This window comes from Aulonocara stuartgranti (assembly GCF_965226115.1).
Source record: "Aulonocara stuartgranti genome assembly, chromosome: 10".
NCBI lineage: Eukaryota > Metazoa > Chordata > Actinopteri > Cichliformes > Cichlidae > Aulonocara > Aulonocara stuartgranti.
In genome coordinates, this window is record NC_138946.1 from 16442812 (window position 1) to 16460800 (window position 17989).

Genomic DNA, 17989 nt, shown 5'->3' on the forward strand with positions numbered 1-17989 from the left:
GGCTACGCCAGTCACAGTATGAGAGTATTTTTCTTAAACTGTGAGGCAAAATATTATATATATATATATATATATATATATATATATATATATATTTTTTTTTTTTTTTTTTTTTTTTTTTTTTTTTTTCCAGTGCCCTTTTTGGTTCTTGAGATAAAACGCCACAGAAAAATGTCCGTCAGCCTTTAGCTCAGTTGACTGCTGACAAGCAAAAGAAAAAAAGTTTTTACGTCTCCTTCCTAAAACTTTTAGCTTTCAATTTGATTATTTACAAAGCACGCCAGCTGCCTCAGGTCACCTTATCCGGTGAGGTGAAAAACTTTATATTTCAGAAAGAAATCCAGGTGTTTAATATCTCTAAAAAATATAATATTTTCTGATCTCCCAGCAAATGCAATTTTTCGTTTTGTAAGCCTACCTGTTAAGACAACACAGATAAAGACAAAGACACTTTCTATTTTAATGTCCTTTTAATGCCTGTTTTTTTCTTGTCTGACATTTCTTGGAAGCACAAAAGGAAACCAAACACAAATGCGCGCACACGCACACACCCAGGGTATCTTTTAAGAACAAGGCGCACGCTGTGAACGCAGCTTAAACACGTGCACCCCCCACGCATTTTTTCCAAGACTCTGTTTGAAGAAAAAAAACAAAAAAACAAAGATTAAATAAATGTGACTCATCTACGTCTTACTCAACTAACACTGAGCATCACCAATACAAAACCGAAGAAATAAGTCACGTTGATGAAGAAAAAAGAAAACACTACAATCATAGTATTTACATGATGCATAAGACGTGAAAATGTAAGCAGGACACGGTAAAAATTCTTTAAACTGAAAACACAAAGTTAAATTGCCATTAAAATAAAGCTGGAAGTCACTTCCATCAGATCTTTTTGCCTTTTTCCCCTCCGCTCTGTGAAGGAAGTCATCTGCTAAATATCAGTCTTTTGTTTGGCTGCCATTTAGATGAATCACTGGCCGCCCCCTTTCCTGTCTCAGCCTGATATGCTGTTATCTCGCAGGTAGGAAAAAGTCGGACACTGGTTGCAGAATGGCGAAAGATGCGTTTAATGACCAGACAGACATTTGAATGGGTGGGACTGAGTTCATCTAGCCAATTTGTAGATGTTTTGCAGGAGTCTCCGGCTGTATTCTCTGTGGTCGACCGGCTGGACTTCCATTACAGTTACCTTCACTCGACTCTCATCCTGTGGAGGAAACAGAGAGTTTGAGTTCAGTGCACAGCATCGGGTAAGGAAACAACAACTTTAACCTCTGTGATCAGCACGATTCAAGACTGCACATAATCATTAATCTACTGAACCAATTAAGACCCAAGCGGTGGAAAGTCTGCTTTAGGACTGAAACTTCCTGCTACTGACAGAGCTTTGCTGTCAGCTCAGACTTGTACCAACAACCTTCTTCTCAAAATCTATGCAAAAAGCCGCAAGGCCAGTAGATTTTATTGTATGGTCTAATTTCAGATCCTTTGGCAAGTGTGAGCCATGATGTCGTTAGTCATCTCGAGCTGAGCTGCATAATTTACATGGTATTTAATATGTTGATTTTAATTTGCATTGCCTGCTTCTTCTGTTTTGGAAAATCTCACAAATGTAAGAAAACGAGAGCGGCTTCCCCCCCCCCCCCCATAATGTAAGCGAATCTTGTCATCAAAGCACTCTCTTTGGGAACCAGACACCTCTGATGATGAATTTAAGCATTTCACCTCAAACGATGAAAATTCAGCAAGTCAGACTGAGTCCTGACTGTCGCAAGACTAAAAAAATAAAAAATAAACAAGAACACAAACACTGGCTACTGCACGATCACAGACTTCAGCAATATTTAGCATAAACTCGTGTGATTACTCAAACCCAATGTACTGTGTGATTATAAATTGACCCTATGTGGCCCCAAGGCGGGAAGCAGAGCAGGAAAGGTGACACTTTCCATGTCATTTACAAAAGTAAGCAAAAAGAAGGATGTTCCACCTGTTCCCTTTATATTAATAACAATTATATCAATAAAAACATATTCTAATCTGCCATATTATACAGAGCTACAGTGTTTAGTGCCTCGTAGCTTGAGGCTTCCTGGATCCACAGGCCAGCTTCTGTTTGAAGTTTGCATGTTCTCGGTGTGCCTGCGTGGGTTTCCTCCTCCCACAGATCAAAGACATGCTGGTTAGGTTAACTGGAGATTCTAAATTACCCATCGGTGTGAATGCGTGCTTGTACTTTCACAAACACAACAACAATTGAGATCGATAATTGTGTACGCAGATGTAAGCTGTCTCAACTGTTTGCAGTAAGAGTCACCATCAGTAAGTCAGATTCTGTACCATCAAACAATGGCATGATTTCCAGTGAAAGCATAAAGTCAAAAGCTCTTTTCTGTCATAATCAGTGATAATTATTAAAGGGTTCAATCCAGAGAGAATTAGCAATTCATTTAGGATAACCAGCATCAAGGATTGAACATTTGTTCACACGTTGATTCCACACTTCTACACGTATTTTCAATTTGCATCTACCTCAGGCAAATTAAACAATACGTGGGGGGAGGGGGGTTTGAATCGGAGGTTCCACTTGACAAAAGGTGACAACTTATTTAAAAATAATGGTTTTCCAAATGGTAGGGTACTGAGAGAAAGAAAGCTTGGTAATTTAATATGCACAGACTAATACTGCAATCGCATCTGGAGAAAACAATTACTTCGTAGCCAAACATTCACCCTTGTTCTCTAACTCAATTTCAGGCGGTGCACTGAACGAATAAATACCAGCACTTCTGGATGTGTAGACAAAAAGAAAAAAAAACAGAACACACACACATGCAAAAGTACAGCGCACAACTAGCCAATAAACATTTACACTTACTGATGCCACATCTTCAAAGAGAATAATTAAGATGCTGTACTGTACTGAGCAAAAAAAACAACCCAAAACTACCTGCAGAGAAATATTATTCATTAACAATCCAGCACTTAGGTCAAGACTGAAATATCTTAACACATCCACACAATAGGTTTTATGGAACTGAAATGAATAGGATAAATCCTACTACCATTTTTCCCATATATCCAGTAAAATGTATATGCAAGGCAACCTTGATAAAGGATTCTTAAAACTTGTCTGAAAGTGAATTAAGCCTCTGACAAGGTCACCAACCACCTTCTGTTAAATTCTACTGTAGGACTTTTGGGTCAAAAGGACTATTTTGGCCTATTTGCGAGAAAACACTGGAAAACTATTGCCCAGGAACACAAGTTTCTAGAAAGTCTGGCTCCTTGGAAACAATCTCTCTCTCTCTCTTTCAGAATTTTCAGAAATCTTTTTCCACACTCAAGGACAGCAAAAAGGTCTGAGTGTAATGTGGTGTGAATGCTGTGTTACGAGTGTACTCTGAATGGCCTGTCTGTTAAAACAGGGAAAGAAAAACAGATCCCCTATGACACTAATAGATTAAATGAGACACAATCAATGTATTCACTTCAGACTGATGCACTTGGACTCTGACACAAGCACAGATATATGTGCACTAATACAGCAACACATATTTAAGATGAATAATCAGCCAGCCTGGAACAGATTCAAAGACTAAGACTTGAACTTAATTATCACATCTGAGTACTGGTTCGAAATCAGAAATCAGATACACATTTCTTTGGATTGTCTTTTAAACAAATGCAAATTAAAAGATTATGTGTAAACAGCGCTCTTTAGTACTCCGTAAATCCAATTCACCATGTTGTGAATTGTGTGTGTGTAGGAGAGGAAGATGAGCCTTTACTGCACTCAGTTCTGGAGCACTAGTTTCTGATTCACTGCACATGCTCCTGCCTTTGTAAGGCACCACCTTAATGAAACTCGGCAGACAGTTAAGACAGAACTTTATTTAAATGCAGCATTTACATTTTTATTTACGTCTGTTGCCAGCTGCGTTGGACTTTTTCATCGTGTGAAGGATTTGTAAATTTGTTTACCTGGTTGTGAATATAGACCAGATGTTGTGATGATAAATGCACATTTATCATCACAACATCTGTATAAGAGTCTCCCACTTTTATACCTGTCGTAAAGTATAAAAGCAGGCCAATTTTATCAGTTACTGCTTTGCTTCTTGTACTTTCTGCTTTCAGAGCTCACTTGAGCAAAGTAATCTATTCTTAATATAATATTTATTAAATGCCAAATGTGAAAAACTCCAAAGCTTTCAGAGACTACACCCCCCGACAGAGGGGTAGTCAAGTTGCCTTAAGCAATTTCTGCAATTTTCAAAAAAACAAAACAAAATGTCAATCACGTCTTCCTCATGTAGAGATTAGCCAGGTGAGAAGGGGGACAGAGGGAGTCTGACCTTCATTCTTAAACTCTCAATTATCATTCTTCACACAGCTGTCACCTTTAAAGCAGGGCTAAAAGAGACTGATGCTCTTCAGCACCGTCATCACCATATTTAAACAATTATTGTGGCTTCTCTGTAATTCTCATTAATCACAAAAAAGCGTATATATACACGAGTTAGCAATTGGAATGCTTATGTGTGAATAATATTTGTTTACTTACAAAACCATATACATTACGGTCCTGGGATTAAAGAGCCATTTTGCTGGATTTGAAAATCAGAGCACTTTGGCCACATCGTGACGGCTGCCACAGCCCTAAAACTAACCTTACCCATCGTCACGCAACAAAAGAAGCCTTAAACAAACTGAAAGGAGGTCATCTGGTCTGATGAGTCCTGTTTTCCTTTAAATCCCTCGTGTGCTATTTACTTTGGGAAATAACGTCAGTGCTGGTGTTTGCTTTTGGTGAGTGTGCTGCTCTGGCGAATGCTCTGAGCATCCCACATGGGTCCATAACACTGCTATAGACCAGGTACAACTCAGTGATTTCCCCCATCAGGAAAAACGGGCTATGCCACACTGCCCGTTGTTCAAGAACTGATTGAAGAACACGATGGACTCAAGGTTCTGTGAAACGTTACCTTCAATTTCCTCAAATCTCTAGAAAAAGTAGACACAACTACACAAATTATAGGCCTTCATAGGTTGATAATGTTAGGGTGACCTATATGCTTAAGGAATCTGATATTAAAACATATGAAACATTTTTTTCTTCCACACGAAATAAACAGATTTAGCTAAGATCTCTTATGTGTAGCTATTTATTTACATGCTTACATTCTTCAGGACTGCCCCCTGGTGGTCAAACTAAGTACTGCCAAGACTCATGCGATGGTTTTAAGGGTCTCCTTTTTACTTCTAGATCCCATTTCTTGGCCAATATATATGCTTTTACTGGCCGGGCCCTTTTTTAAAATATTATTTTCCTAAAATAGGCGATTATATAATATGAATTACCTTTGTGAGAGAAAGAAAAGAATTTATCATAACCTTGTCTAAACAGGATAATGGTCTAAATAGGAAGAGTGACTGATAGATAGATAGTACACTGGTAGAGTTGATGACTGAACAAAAAAAACATGTGCTTGTTAAGTCGAAAACCTGGTAGTTTGTCATCTCGCTTCTGTTCCTAAAAATAAGACAAACCTTAAAATATGATCCTAAGCCAGGTCGTTCTCTCTCTGCGTGTCTCTGTTATGACAAGTGACAAAGCACACACTTTACAACTTCATTAATCTTATTAGGTTCTGACATTTCATTGCGTTGTTCTATTTTTGTGAAAACAATGCGGTAGGACTTTTTGCCTTGTGTCACACAAGTGTGTAAGAATGAAGGCTTCGGTAGAAAGACAAAGTGAACAGCTCGTGTTTTGAATCGCAGGCTGTGCCAAATGCAGACGGAAAAAATGTCTGAATACAGTGATAAGCCTTATGTAGAACACGTTTCTATTCTGAGCTCATTATATCTACTTTGTTGAAAACTGAAATGATCAAAAAAGTGCTCCTATTTGTCTTGAACTCTTCCTGACACATCCTGCAATAGAAAAATAAGTATTTACCTAAAAAGTAAAAAACAAAAAAGCTACTTGATTTGGATGCATTTGTGGTCTTGAAAAAACATGTTGTGAAAATGCTCTATGTCTCTCCACAGTATCACCTTTGATGCATAATTAACAGGTGATCAATGATTTTCTTTTTATTAAGTGCCAGCTGCAATTCATTTATTTTTAATATTGTTGAATTAACTGAATAACCAGAGCACTGAATTACATGAATAAATCTGTATCAGTCTCTGCCTCAAACACAGACATGCATGGCAAAATAGTGCCTGTAATGACAAGCGCTTACTGTGCCTGCATTTGCGTTCAGGGTGGAAAAAAACCCTGATTGCTCAGTTAGCTGTTCTCAGAGCTGCTTAGTTGTTCAGTAGATCATTTAAACTGTGTCTAAAACACTGTTGACATATTCAATTTTTCATTTCCATTTGCTGCCAGCCAGGGCCCTCTGAACTGCGATGACTCCCCTTTTCTCTGTCTCACAATTTGAGCCCAGATTACCTTGAAATTTCCTTTGGACATTGATGGTTCTCAGTGGATAAATTACACAGAATGTTCATACTCCCAAGGTGAAGTAGTGTTTGTTTTGAAAAACTATGACTCCTTCTGTAATGCAGCCCTGAGGACGGCATTTTAAGCCCCACCGGTGGTAAGGCTGCAAGAAAAGCAAAATCATCAAAATGCTATTTGTTCTGACCAAAGCGTCTGCATTGTTCAATATAATGGAAACTGCAGCCTCCTCTATTTGCTCCTCTAACTTCAGGCTGGCAAGTAGACGTGATATGCTGACATTTAGCGTAAACAGTTTCCTCCGCTTTCTACATAAAGATCACACTTTACTGAAATAAACATTATTGTTGGTGAAGTTAGACTTTCCTCGCTTTATGGTTTATGAACTCTGCATAGTTTTCCTTGTAGATTTTCTCGAGGTCAGGACACAGACCATTCAGAGCTCATCCTACATCTCAATCATTCCACTCAGACTCTCGGTATGTGCCCCAGCAGCAAATTAGACTCTGAATAATTACGCTAATTAGGCTTAGAAAGACAATAGCTAAATGCTAATTAGCGACTAATTAAGAGAAATGAATTCACAGCTGTATTTGTTTTCTGTTATCCAAAGTGCACTGGCTATAAAACAACTCCCCTGTCACTCTTATACTAATTGAAATGAGTTCGGATTCATGTTATGTGACTGACAGCATGTCGTGATTATACTGCTGTGGTGGGGCGTGGTCTGCGGTGCCATGCAGGGAGGGCGGACACACCTGCACGGCATCCTTAATCACGCCCGCCTAGTTAAAAACACGGGGACTCAGGGGTTGGCGGGTGTTGTGGTGTGACAAATATTGAATAAAATGGCTCAAACCTATGATCCCTGGACCCGCCATGTCTCATTCACACCACAAGTGCATATGTAGCCTTACATGCTTGGGTCTGCAGTGCAACCGACTGGAAGACAATATCTGATGATGAGTGCTTTAACAAACTCATGAATGGCATGCAGATCATTCATTAATGCACTGCAATAGGTTATTATTGACAAAAATAATGCATGTTCCCTTAATCTAAGCAGAAATATTTTTTCTGTTATATGTCTTTACATTAATGAGAATTTGAAAATTTGTTCATTTCTACGTGACTTCATAAAGAAAAGTGCCAATTATGCTTGGGTAAATGAAGCCTTTGTTAACACAGCTGGTTAAATTGTGGTTTATGTCAGCACTAACACTTCATATTGCCTCTTTTAATTTCATCCTTAAGGATCCTGCTGATCAGTAAATACCGTCCATTGCTAAAACTACAAGCTTTTCCTTATATAATTTTTTAATAATTAGGCTTTATACAAGTATCAAAGCACCAAAGACACTTCGACATGCGGACTGGAGGGGTTTGGATTCAAACCAAAGGCTTCCTGATTAGTATCCATTATTATTATTATTATTATTATTATTATTATTATTATTATCATGTGTGGCTGTGGAGTTGATAAGCAGAAAATGTTGTAATTTCCCAAAACAATTACATAATTGTAATTGGTCGCTGTCATATAAAAGAAACAGCTCACACAAACACATCTGTGTATTGTAGCTGCTTTTTATTGTGAAACTGACCCAGGGGATAAACCATTTACTAACTTCTACAACAATGTGACTTGTGTGCAAACCTTTTGTGCATTTTGAAAGCCTATTATTGCTGTATTGGGGAAATAAGATGCTTGCTGGTGTATTTGTTGAATATAGCGATAATACGGCTGTTTGTGACACTAGCCAATCAGCGTTGAATATTCCTCCAGGATCACTGAAAGAATGCTTGTAGGACAATGATGAGCACTAGTGTGTACCAGTATATTCTGCTTTGCTGCTAAATTGTATTGCACTGTACCACTTTATATTGCACAGCAGTTTTTAGCCACTTACGTTGTAGGTCTCTAGCTTGACTCTGTTTTTAAAGATGTGAGTTGTGAAGTTGGCTTTCTGGAAGACTTCATCGAAGGCAGCTTCATCCTTAGAAACAAAAAACAAGGGAAATACAACATCAGGAAGCACAGGAAGTAGTCTTTTACAGTTAAACCTTCTGGCAAAATTGCAAAGGCAATTTTCTTGTCCGCCTATGTGTCTTACTGTGTCTCTGAGATGTCCGAGAGTTTCTGCGCTGTGACCCAACAGGGCCTCAGCTGTCTCCTGGAAGCACGTCACCCACTGGTTATCCCCGAAGTCAGCTAAGTTGGCCTGAGAGAGGAACAGGCCGAGATGATGAGTGGGCGAGAGATTATTTATATGTGTATGTGTGGTCATGCATATTCATGTAGGTTACAATAATTCTCATCACAGTATGTATAACAACCACTATTGATGTGCACTGTGCACACTTACAGAAAGTAAGAGCCTGTATTTAAAGTTGGGGAACTCTTTGTTACACTTTTCGCAGCGGTACAGCCCGTTCTGCTGGTCGATGACCTTCTTGTTGCAGTCTGCAGATGGACAAGCTTGGTACAGACAATTCTCCTTACGAATGTACAGCACTGTCGCCACGCAGCTGAAATACTGTGCCTGTATAAAATGGAACACAAAAACATATTTATCTTATTACAGGGGTTGAGCTCGATTGCTATAAACACCAAATCATATTGCTGCAATCGGATTGTCTCGGAAGCTGCAGTTAATCTGTAGGTGCTGTGCTAACCAGCAGCAGTTTAATTGCATTTTGTCTATTATATTTTTCAGTCTATTACTCTTCCATATTAAATGTGAATGTGGCAAATCAACCAAATCACCCGAGACTTGTTTTAAGAACTTTGCATTTAATGTGCAATTTTTGCAACAGTCAAACTATTCCTGCTGGAACCGGGAGACAATCTAGCATTGTTTCACCAGCTAATTAACACCAGTCCTCAAAAGCATAATTTAAGTCGGTGTCAGTAAAAATATGGCAAATTGACAGCATACAGCTGGAGGAGAAAGGAACTCATGGCAGAATAATAGTCAGTGCCAGTGTTATGGATCATTTAGTTTTCCTGTTTAACTGGCAGCTTTCTCCTTTGAATGTTTGCAGAGCTGGCAGATGTTAAAACAAGAAATTAACTGTAGCCGTCCTTGTAGCTGGCTCATATTTGCCTCCTTTCATTCAAGCTTTCAGAGCAAAGCCATCTGATTGCTTTTTTTTTTTTTGGAGTTCTAGAGTTGAATAAAACTGTTACACCATCTTGTAGACTCTTGAGCCAAGATTAAAGTTAAAGGTATGCGTATGGACACTGAAAAAAAACAGATCTGTACAAAAGTTTGAAACAAAAGTCTAAACAAATAATTGTAAATATAAATGCACTGTTCTTTCATAAAGTTATAAAAATAGTCCTGACTCAACAGGACTTATAAGACAGGTCAACAATAATCATTACAAACTGACAGCTGATGACATTTCCAGTGCTTTGTCATTCTATAATTCCTTACATTTTGTGGTAGCAATTAACAACTGCAGGCTGCTTTAAGGCAGCTGACAAAAGATCTAAAACTGAAGCTAACCACAAAAGACAAACAAACCTCCCATACAAGAGCTTGAGGAAGGTTTAGCTGACAGAGAAGAGGTGGTGCACCTTTCCCTTGTGCAGTGTTGATGCGTAAACAAGACTTACACAAAACAAGTTATCAGTAGGAAACATGGACTGCTACCTCATTCGGGAACTGAACATGTAATCTTTCAATAAAAAAGGAGCAGCATTTAAAAAAACGACAAACAAACAAAAAACAGCAGAACACAGGAGTGGAATAATTCAACAAATACCAAAATCTGTATGCAAATATCACGCAGTCAATCAAGAGTGAAGCTAAAAATAAGTTAGCTTCTATAAAGCAGCACTGATGCACAATCCCTTTTACTGTTTGTGATTTTTAAATTGATAAAGAAAAAAGGAGTGCACTAATATTAATATTGAGCAGCACATTAAAAGAAACATTCATCAGCGCTCCAGGTGAATAACCCTCAGTGGATGTGTTGTTTTCATCTAAACATTGTAAGTATTCTTTTGGTATTTTCTTGTGTTTTAAGCTGCCTTACTTTTAAAATCGTGACTTAAAAGTGATGAAATTAAACGATAAAATCCAAAAGAAATGTGAGATCGAGAGGAATAAAAGTGGACCTTTCAGAGCGGACAGTTTTAAAGAGGGTGAAAGAGAAATATTAAATAAAATAAAAATAAACTCAGATCAAATTTGGCATCAACTGTAAAGCTGTTGCCAACAAGTTGGCCCAGCTGGTAGATGCATGCTGTTTACACATCTCTATTTGACTTCCAAACAATCTTGGAACTGTTTAAAAAGAGAGCAGAGGGAGTTTGAGAATTCTTTGCATAATAAATGCAAGATGAGACGGATCTCTTTCTCTCTTCCTCTCTAGTTTTGAAATAGTGCTAATGTGCTAATGTATGCGCGCGCACAAGCACGCTGACATATACACACGGCTGCGGTGCAAGGTTATATGCAAAGACCCAAACTTGTGCATTTGCAATACACATACAATGAGCTGAACTTCTTTCTGTTAGGAATTTAAATTAAAGTGTACACAGTCAAACAGCATCAAATTAAAATGCAGCGATATTGCTGTAATTTAAACAGATATTAGCTCCTTAGGCGGCAGAACTCACACTGGTAAAATCAACAGCTAAAAAGGAAAGAAATGCTAATTCTATGGGGGGAAAAGGCTATTCTCTCATCCTGTGGAGACGCTCGGCATTTGATTTCCATAAATATAAATATAAAGAATGCACACAGCACAGGAACAGCATCTCGTTGGGAAAAGGCACGCACGTGGACGTGCCTGCATGCAAACATACACGCGGTTAAGCACGGGGTGATGAATGTGATATACCTGCACATGCTTGGAAAATCCACAGAAATTTTTTTTTCTTCGATTCACCAGAGGGTATTTCTTCTATCAGGAGAACAGGTCTTAAACAAGATGTTGGAATTGAAGCCAGAATTTAAAATGAAATGCTTTAAAATGCATTCTAAACAACAACTACAAGCTAGAGCTGGGCCAGACTCATTACTAATGTTGGCCTAAATGAGTCTATCAAAGACTCTTTCTAGGATGCCGGCCAAATTCGTGTGCACACACACACACACACACACACACACACACACACACACACACACACACACACACGCTGACAGAGCAATGCTGTTCCTTCGTTATACAGCCCACACTCGCTGTAAACTGTTTAGTAAGAGCATGGAATGTGAAAAGGCCATTGTGTTCACAGCGTCACTCATGAGAGGGTTGATGATGTCCTCTGTCCTCATGACCTCTACAGATACTGCCAGTCAGACTTGGAGCTCTTTGACACTTTTTCCCCCTCTAGCTAACAGTGACTCACATCCTCATAATCTGTCCACCCATCCATCTACCCAGTACACATGCCACACGGCAAGAACCCCTCTTGAACACTTAGTAAGGCTTTTTTTTTTTTTTTTTAATTAGGAGAATTCCTCCCGTTAGCAACAGCGCTCTCCCCCTCAACACTCCACTCCCATTTTCCGCCTGCCTCATCACGTTTTGCAGACTTGGGCAGATTGGAGCGCTGGAAGGCTGGAGAGGTGGGAAGGCGATGAGTGGGGAAGGTGGTAGAAGGGTGGACGTAACAAGAGAAAAGAAAACAGGATGCTTTTTGAAAGCACGGGGTTGTTGAGGACTCCTAATGTTGGCAGATGCTACAGACAATGAGCGGATAGAGGTCATCGCGATCTGAACCATAGTGATTCCCACAAAACTAGACCACTCTAAATAAATCTCACTGCATTTGTCATCATCTTTCCAGTTCTCCCTTTGTGTTTTATTCTCTCCCTCAGTATTCCAGTGTATACACAAAAGCCTTGGGGCAAAGTCTTAACCTTAAGCACACTGAGGAGCGCCTGGAAGAGTAGCATGACTAACGCTGCACATAAAAACACACACACTACAATGCAAAAATACGTGTGCACACTTACCTAAAGATTCAGAAACATTAACACACACACACACACATAGCTCTGAAAATAGTTTTCATTCTTATCACACCAAATCCCTGTGTCACCTTCTGGCACCTAAATGCAATTAAAATTTGTATGTGGAAGGGCAACCAAGTGAAAATCTACTTCACATAATTGACGTGGCTGCACATGCCAACTTTAATGCTTGTCCCCAAACCCCAACACAGACATTGCTACATTAATTAGAAATAGCTTGTATGCTTGCATCTGTGTGCGCGCACACACACACGCAAACAGTCACACACTTACATGGAGGAAAACAGGTAGAATGTCAAATTAGATTCCTTCAAACTATAAGCTAATGATTTGAATTCCATTATTATAACCAAAGCCGCAGCCTCAGAGTGCGCGAGAGACAAGCTTCTTAAAGCCTTTCAATTACAGAATCAGTAGGTGGTACGCAGGGCAGACAGCTAAGAAGACAGAAAAGAGGACAGGACAGAGGATAAGAAGAGGGGAAAAAATAAGAAAAACAAGAAAAAGAGGGATTTCTCACCTTTCAACCCTCATCCTGACTTTACCTTTTCTTAATAACCCTTGTCACTTCTATCCAGTCCACTCTTCACTACTTTCTTTACACCTTCTTCTGTGGCCTTGGTCCCCGCCCTCCCCCAAGAAAAAAAACATCCCTCAGTGCAGCTTTGTAAGTGACATGTAGCTTGAGTGGCTCTGCCTGCCTTTTTCCACTCATCAGCTCTCAGTCTCCCACATTTTCTATCTGTGCCACATCCCTTCTGGTAATGTTATGCCCTATAGGCTTCCCACACCTCAAAAAACATAATTAGAAATTTTTATTAGAAGCGACATTGATCTTGAAGCTACCCGTAAGTGGCTTCCAATTAAATGCGAGGAATGAGGCAGACTAGTCTGAACTAAATCTCATTAATTAGAAATTTTAGGAGTGGCGCATCACATTTAGATGCACTCTGCTTTTGGTCAAAAGGTTGATAATTCTGTGCAATGACACCTCTTAAAATGGCACACATTCAATTTGAAGGTTCTTGCGTGCTCATCCAATGGCGTTTGGCTTTACTGCTAATACGTAAGCATCGCTATCTCCCTCCCACAGCTAAAACAAGAGAAGCATGACTCTAATCCATGAAGTCATAGCAAGGCACAGCCTACAGCTGCTCTGTTTACAATGAATGGAAGACTGACTGTGGATTTGTGTTTGTCTAAATGCTTACATTTAAATGAGGCTGAGCAGCAGTCAGGTCTAAAAATCGCTGGAACCATGTCTGTTTACAGAAAAGCTTCTTTGATAGTTTTTAATAAGAGGCCTTCAATCACATTATGATCCTGTGATGTTTAGCAGTAAGGATTGCTTTCATCGTGCATTTTGTGGGTTCAGTTCAGTGATAATGGCTTTACTTGCATGACCATATTCAGACTCGGCTGTGCTGTGTATGAATTCTGACATGAATTTAAAAGAAATTCTGGTTATTTTCTTACAGGAGAGGGAAAAAAATACAGCATTTTTGTTTTCAGAATTAAATGTAACTTTTCCTTTCTAACTCCCTGTCAGTTATTTGCACTTTGTGAGTTCCTGATTTTTCAGCAATTTCCCTTTCATATAGTGTATTACATTGCATATTAATTACATACAAAGTGAAATATTTCAAGCCTTTTTTTAATTTAATTTTGAAGATGATGGCTTGCAGCTCTTAATGCTCAGAAATCCAGTATCTCAGATTATTATTCCACGATTAGATAAAAAATGTTGGGGCTCCTTTTACTGCATTGGAGTGGCGCTTGTGGCAAAGCTAAGGTGTTACTAAAGTCCAGATCGCTTGCTGCCTTCAGCTCATCTGGATTTTGGGATTTTCCTCATCTTCCTCTTGAAAATACCCCATAGATTCTCTGTGTGGTTCAGGTCAGGCGAGTTGGCTGGTCAGTGAAGCACAGTAATAACATGGTCAGCAAAGCTTTTGGCAAAGTATGACGTACTTCAAAATCTCCTGTTTTACGCCCGCATTGACTTTGGACTTTGATTAAATACACCTGACCAACCTCCACCAAAACCAGCAGATGACATGGCACCCAAATCATCACAGACTGTGGAAACTTCACACTGGACTTCAAACACCTTGGACTCTGTGCCTCCTTACTCTTCAAGTAGACTCTTTGACCTTAATTTACAAATGAAATGCAAAATGTACTTTCATCTAAAAAGAGGACTTTGGACCACTCCAGTTCCTTTTCCTTCTGACGCCATCTCTGGTTTAGTAGTGGCTTTACATCACTGATATTAGCAATGCAACAGTTGTACCTCCTTTCCTAAAGACATCTGCGTGGTGAGTAGGGCTGCCACAAACGATTATTTTGATAGTCGACTAGTCACCGATTATTTTTGCGATTAGTCGACTAATCAGATCGTGCATCCATTGGACGTAAAACGTACAGCTTATTGCACCAGCATGCATCTGCTCTTATATAACTATCATTAGCTTACAGCTTTAAGTGTTTAAGGTATGTACTAACTAAAAATAAAGACAAGATGATAGTTTATTAAAGTTTAATTAAATTTGCAGATTGTTTCGGTGAAGTTTAATAAACTCCTTGCTTGTCATCCCATTCCAATGAACTTTTCACTAATACGGTTTGGTACACCACTCTGCAAACAGCCAGCTTTTTCAGCAGTAACCTTATGTAGCTTACTCTCTTTGTGGAGGGTCAAGCATTGTCATCTGGAAAACTGCTAAGTCAGCAGTCTTCCAAGTGACTGCAGTTGAATGTAATGCACTACACCAAAGGATACACTTTCTGTAATGCTGCATTTTGGATTTTCATGACCTAAAAACTGTAATCGCCTAAATAAACATATCACTATATTTATTTCCATTCATGTGTAATGAATACAGAATATATGAAACAAAACACAATCATTTTTGCAATATTCTAATTTCTCCAGACGCAGCTGTATACTAGGGGTGCAATGATACACAAAATTCATGGTTCGGTTCGATACTTTGGTGTCACGGTTCGGTATTTTTTCGATACAAAAAAATATTCATGCTTTTTTAATTTGTCATTTATTAAAATTATAAATATATATTTTAACTCAAAAGTACAGTTTTTAAATTTAATGTTGCTGAAACAACAAAATAATAATAATAAAAAAAATCTATCTGATCGAGAAATCACTCATCTTTGGAAAAGAGTTTATTACAGAGAAATGGCTCTTTCCAAAATAAAAGCTATAGTATACGCTTCTTCTGGTCTATATTCTCAGCAGCATATTAAACCTATCAGGTCCCCATAAGGAGAATCATGTGCTAACGGCTGTCTAAATGACTCGGGTAAAGTTTGTAGCATGCCTGCTTGTTGTTTTTGTCTGCTTCCACTTGTCTTTGCACTAGGATGATGTCGGCGTAAATGTGCAGTCATATTCGTTGTGTTCCCACTAGTGCTGTCAGCGTTAATCTCGTTAAAATGACATTAACGCCATAACGCGGCAAATCTCCGTTAACGAGTTACCAGGGATCGCCCCGTGCGTGGGGCTGGACGGTGTCAACACGTTAACAAGCTAACTGTGCTAACGCACTAGTTCTCACAAATTGAGCATTGCGTGGCACATCCGACATACTGTTTTACTTTTGTCCATGACGCGCTTACCTTCAGGGTCATACTTCACATGAAAACCAAGATAGTACCAAACGCCAGCTCTGGTGGGGGAGGTTCAATTTCGGGTAGCGTTGAGGCAGTTGCCATGTTGCAACGAGCTTAGCTTCTGTCTTGCTAGCTTGCGCTGCGCTCAGTGGATCCGCACTCGACAGTGCAGCCTAGGCGAAGTAGTCGAACGCAGATCCAGTGAGTGCTCAACACAGACAGCATCGTCAGAAGAAAAGTTGATAAAATAAATAAAAATTTTTGTGTTGTTCGATACATATGCGTACCGAACCAAAAGCACTGTATCGAACGGTTCAATATCGATATGAGTATTGTTGCACCCCTACTGTATACGTAATTCAAGAAAGCCCAATCCACACTGTGAAGGTAACAAGAGCAAGCAAGTTAAAGTTAAGAAATAAAAAATTTAAAAACAGCATTACACTCCTGACGTCAAAGTCCGTCAACATGATGGATTTGTCCCTGTGTGACTGGAAACTTTCAAAGCATTAAAGCTTTAACTCTTTGATTTTTTGGGGCTGGTGCCAAAACTCAATGTTTACAGTGCTTGTCTTACAACGCCGGAATGATTTTCTGTTATCAACCTTGGCTGTACTGTAGCTATGCTGATGTTACATCATCTGCACAGGGTCTCTTTCATTCCTCTTCAAACAGTAGCCAGCTGCCTGAGTGAGAGAAGGATTTTCTGACTCACATATCAATCTGCTTTCTACCAAGATTTTCATAAAGAACTGACTCAGAAATCAAACTAAAACTGCAACACAAACAACAAGATTTACCCTTTTGCTGTTTAACACCTTATGGTTTAATTTTGATCAGATTCACTGCAGATCTCACACTGTGCATTCAATGTAGCAAGCACTATAGCTGCTTGTGGTTCATAAAACAGTTAATAAAACATAAAACAATCAAAGACTGTAAAACAAAGTCACCTAATCCTAACTGCAAAGAACATTTTAATGGCGTCCATGGATCTTACTTTAGTCTCGTCCACCCCATTCCTGAAATTTATTCTGATATTGGCTGCTATTTGGGTAAACCATCAGTGATTTTTATTTTATTTCCCTTTTAAATCTAAATGCATGTAATGATAATATCTTTGGAAATAAGGTAATGCAATGTGTGTGTAAGTATGTTTGCATGTGTTGAGGTCACCTTCTCTCCATGGCCCATGTCTTCATTCTTAATGTCGCTCAGTGTTTTCCAGTTCATGTTTAATCCTGTGCCTGCTGACCTGGTCTCTGTCAGCGACTGGCTGTTGACTGCAAAGCCTTCCCGGTCATACCTATAGAGATGACACGTACATGAATAAATATGCGTCGATTAGGCATAGCATTATAAGCACTGACAGGTGAAGTGAATAATACTGATTCTCTCTTCATCATGGCGTCTGTTAGTGGGCTGGATATATTAGGGAGTGATTGAATATTTTGTCCTCAAAGTTGATGCGTTAGAAGCAGGATAAATGGACATGTTTAAGGATTTCAGTGAGTTTGACGAGGGCCAAATTATGATGGCTCGATGACTGGGTCAGCGGGGTGTTCACAGTCACAATCTATTAATAGCAGCCCAAGGAAGGAACACTGGTGAACCAGTGACAGGGTCATTAACGGCCAAGGTTCACTAATGCATGTGGAGAGCGAACAAATGAGCTACTGTAGCTCAAATTGCCGAAAACGTTTATGCGAATTTCTGATTAAAAAGTGTCCGAATACACAGTGCATCACAGTTTCTTGTGTACGGGGCTGTATAGCTGCAAAACAGTTAGGGTGATTATGGCCCCTCTTCACCACTGAAAGTGAGGATCAGAACTGGAGCAGAGAGCAATGGAAGAAGATGGCCTGGTCTGATGAGTCACATTTTCTTT

At 39.2% G+C, this 17989-nt stretch overlaps 1 protein-coding gene across 2 annotated transcripts in view; it reads right to left on the minus strand.

Annotated features, from left to right (window-relative positions):
- Positions 1-451: 451 nt before the first annotated feature.
- The window catches only part of LOC309716141 (replication protein A 70 kDa DNA-binding subunit-like), a 50941-nt gene continuing 33403 nt past the window's right edge, over positions 452-17989 (minus strand). For both annotated transcript variants that reach the window (XM_082549776.1, XM_082549775.1), the window contains exons 13-17: positions 17278-17407; positions 8845-9021; positions 8593-8700; positions 8389-8475; positions 452-1213 (exon numbers count right to left, since the gene is read on the minus strand). In XM_082549776.1, coding sequence (XP_082405902.1) covers positions 1112-1213; positions 8389-8475; positions 8593-8700; positions 8845-9021; positions 17278-17407 — 604 coding nt within the window. In that variant the 3' untranslated portion in view covers positions 452-1111. The remainder of the gene's footprint in view (positions 1214-8388; positions 8476-8592; positions 8701-8844; positions 9022-17277; positions 17408-17989) is intronic.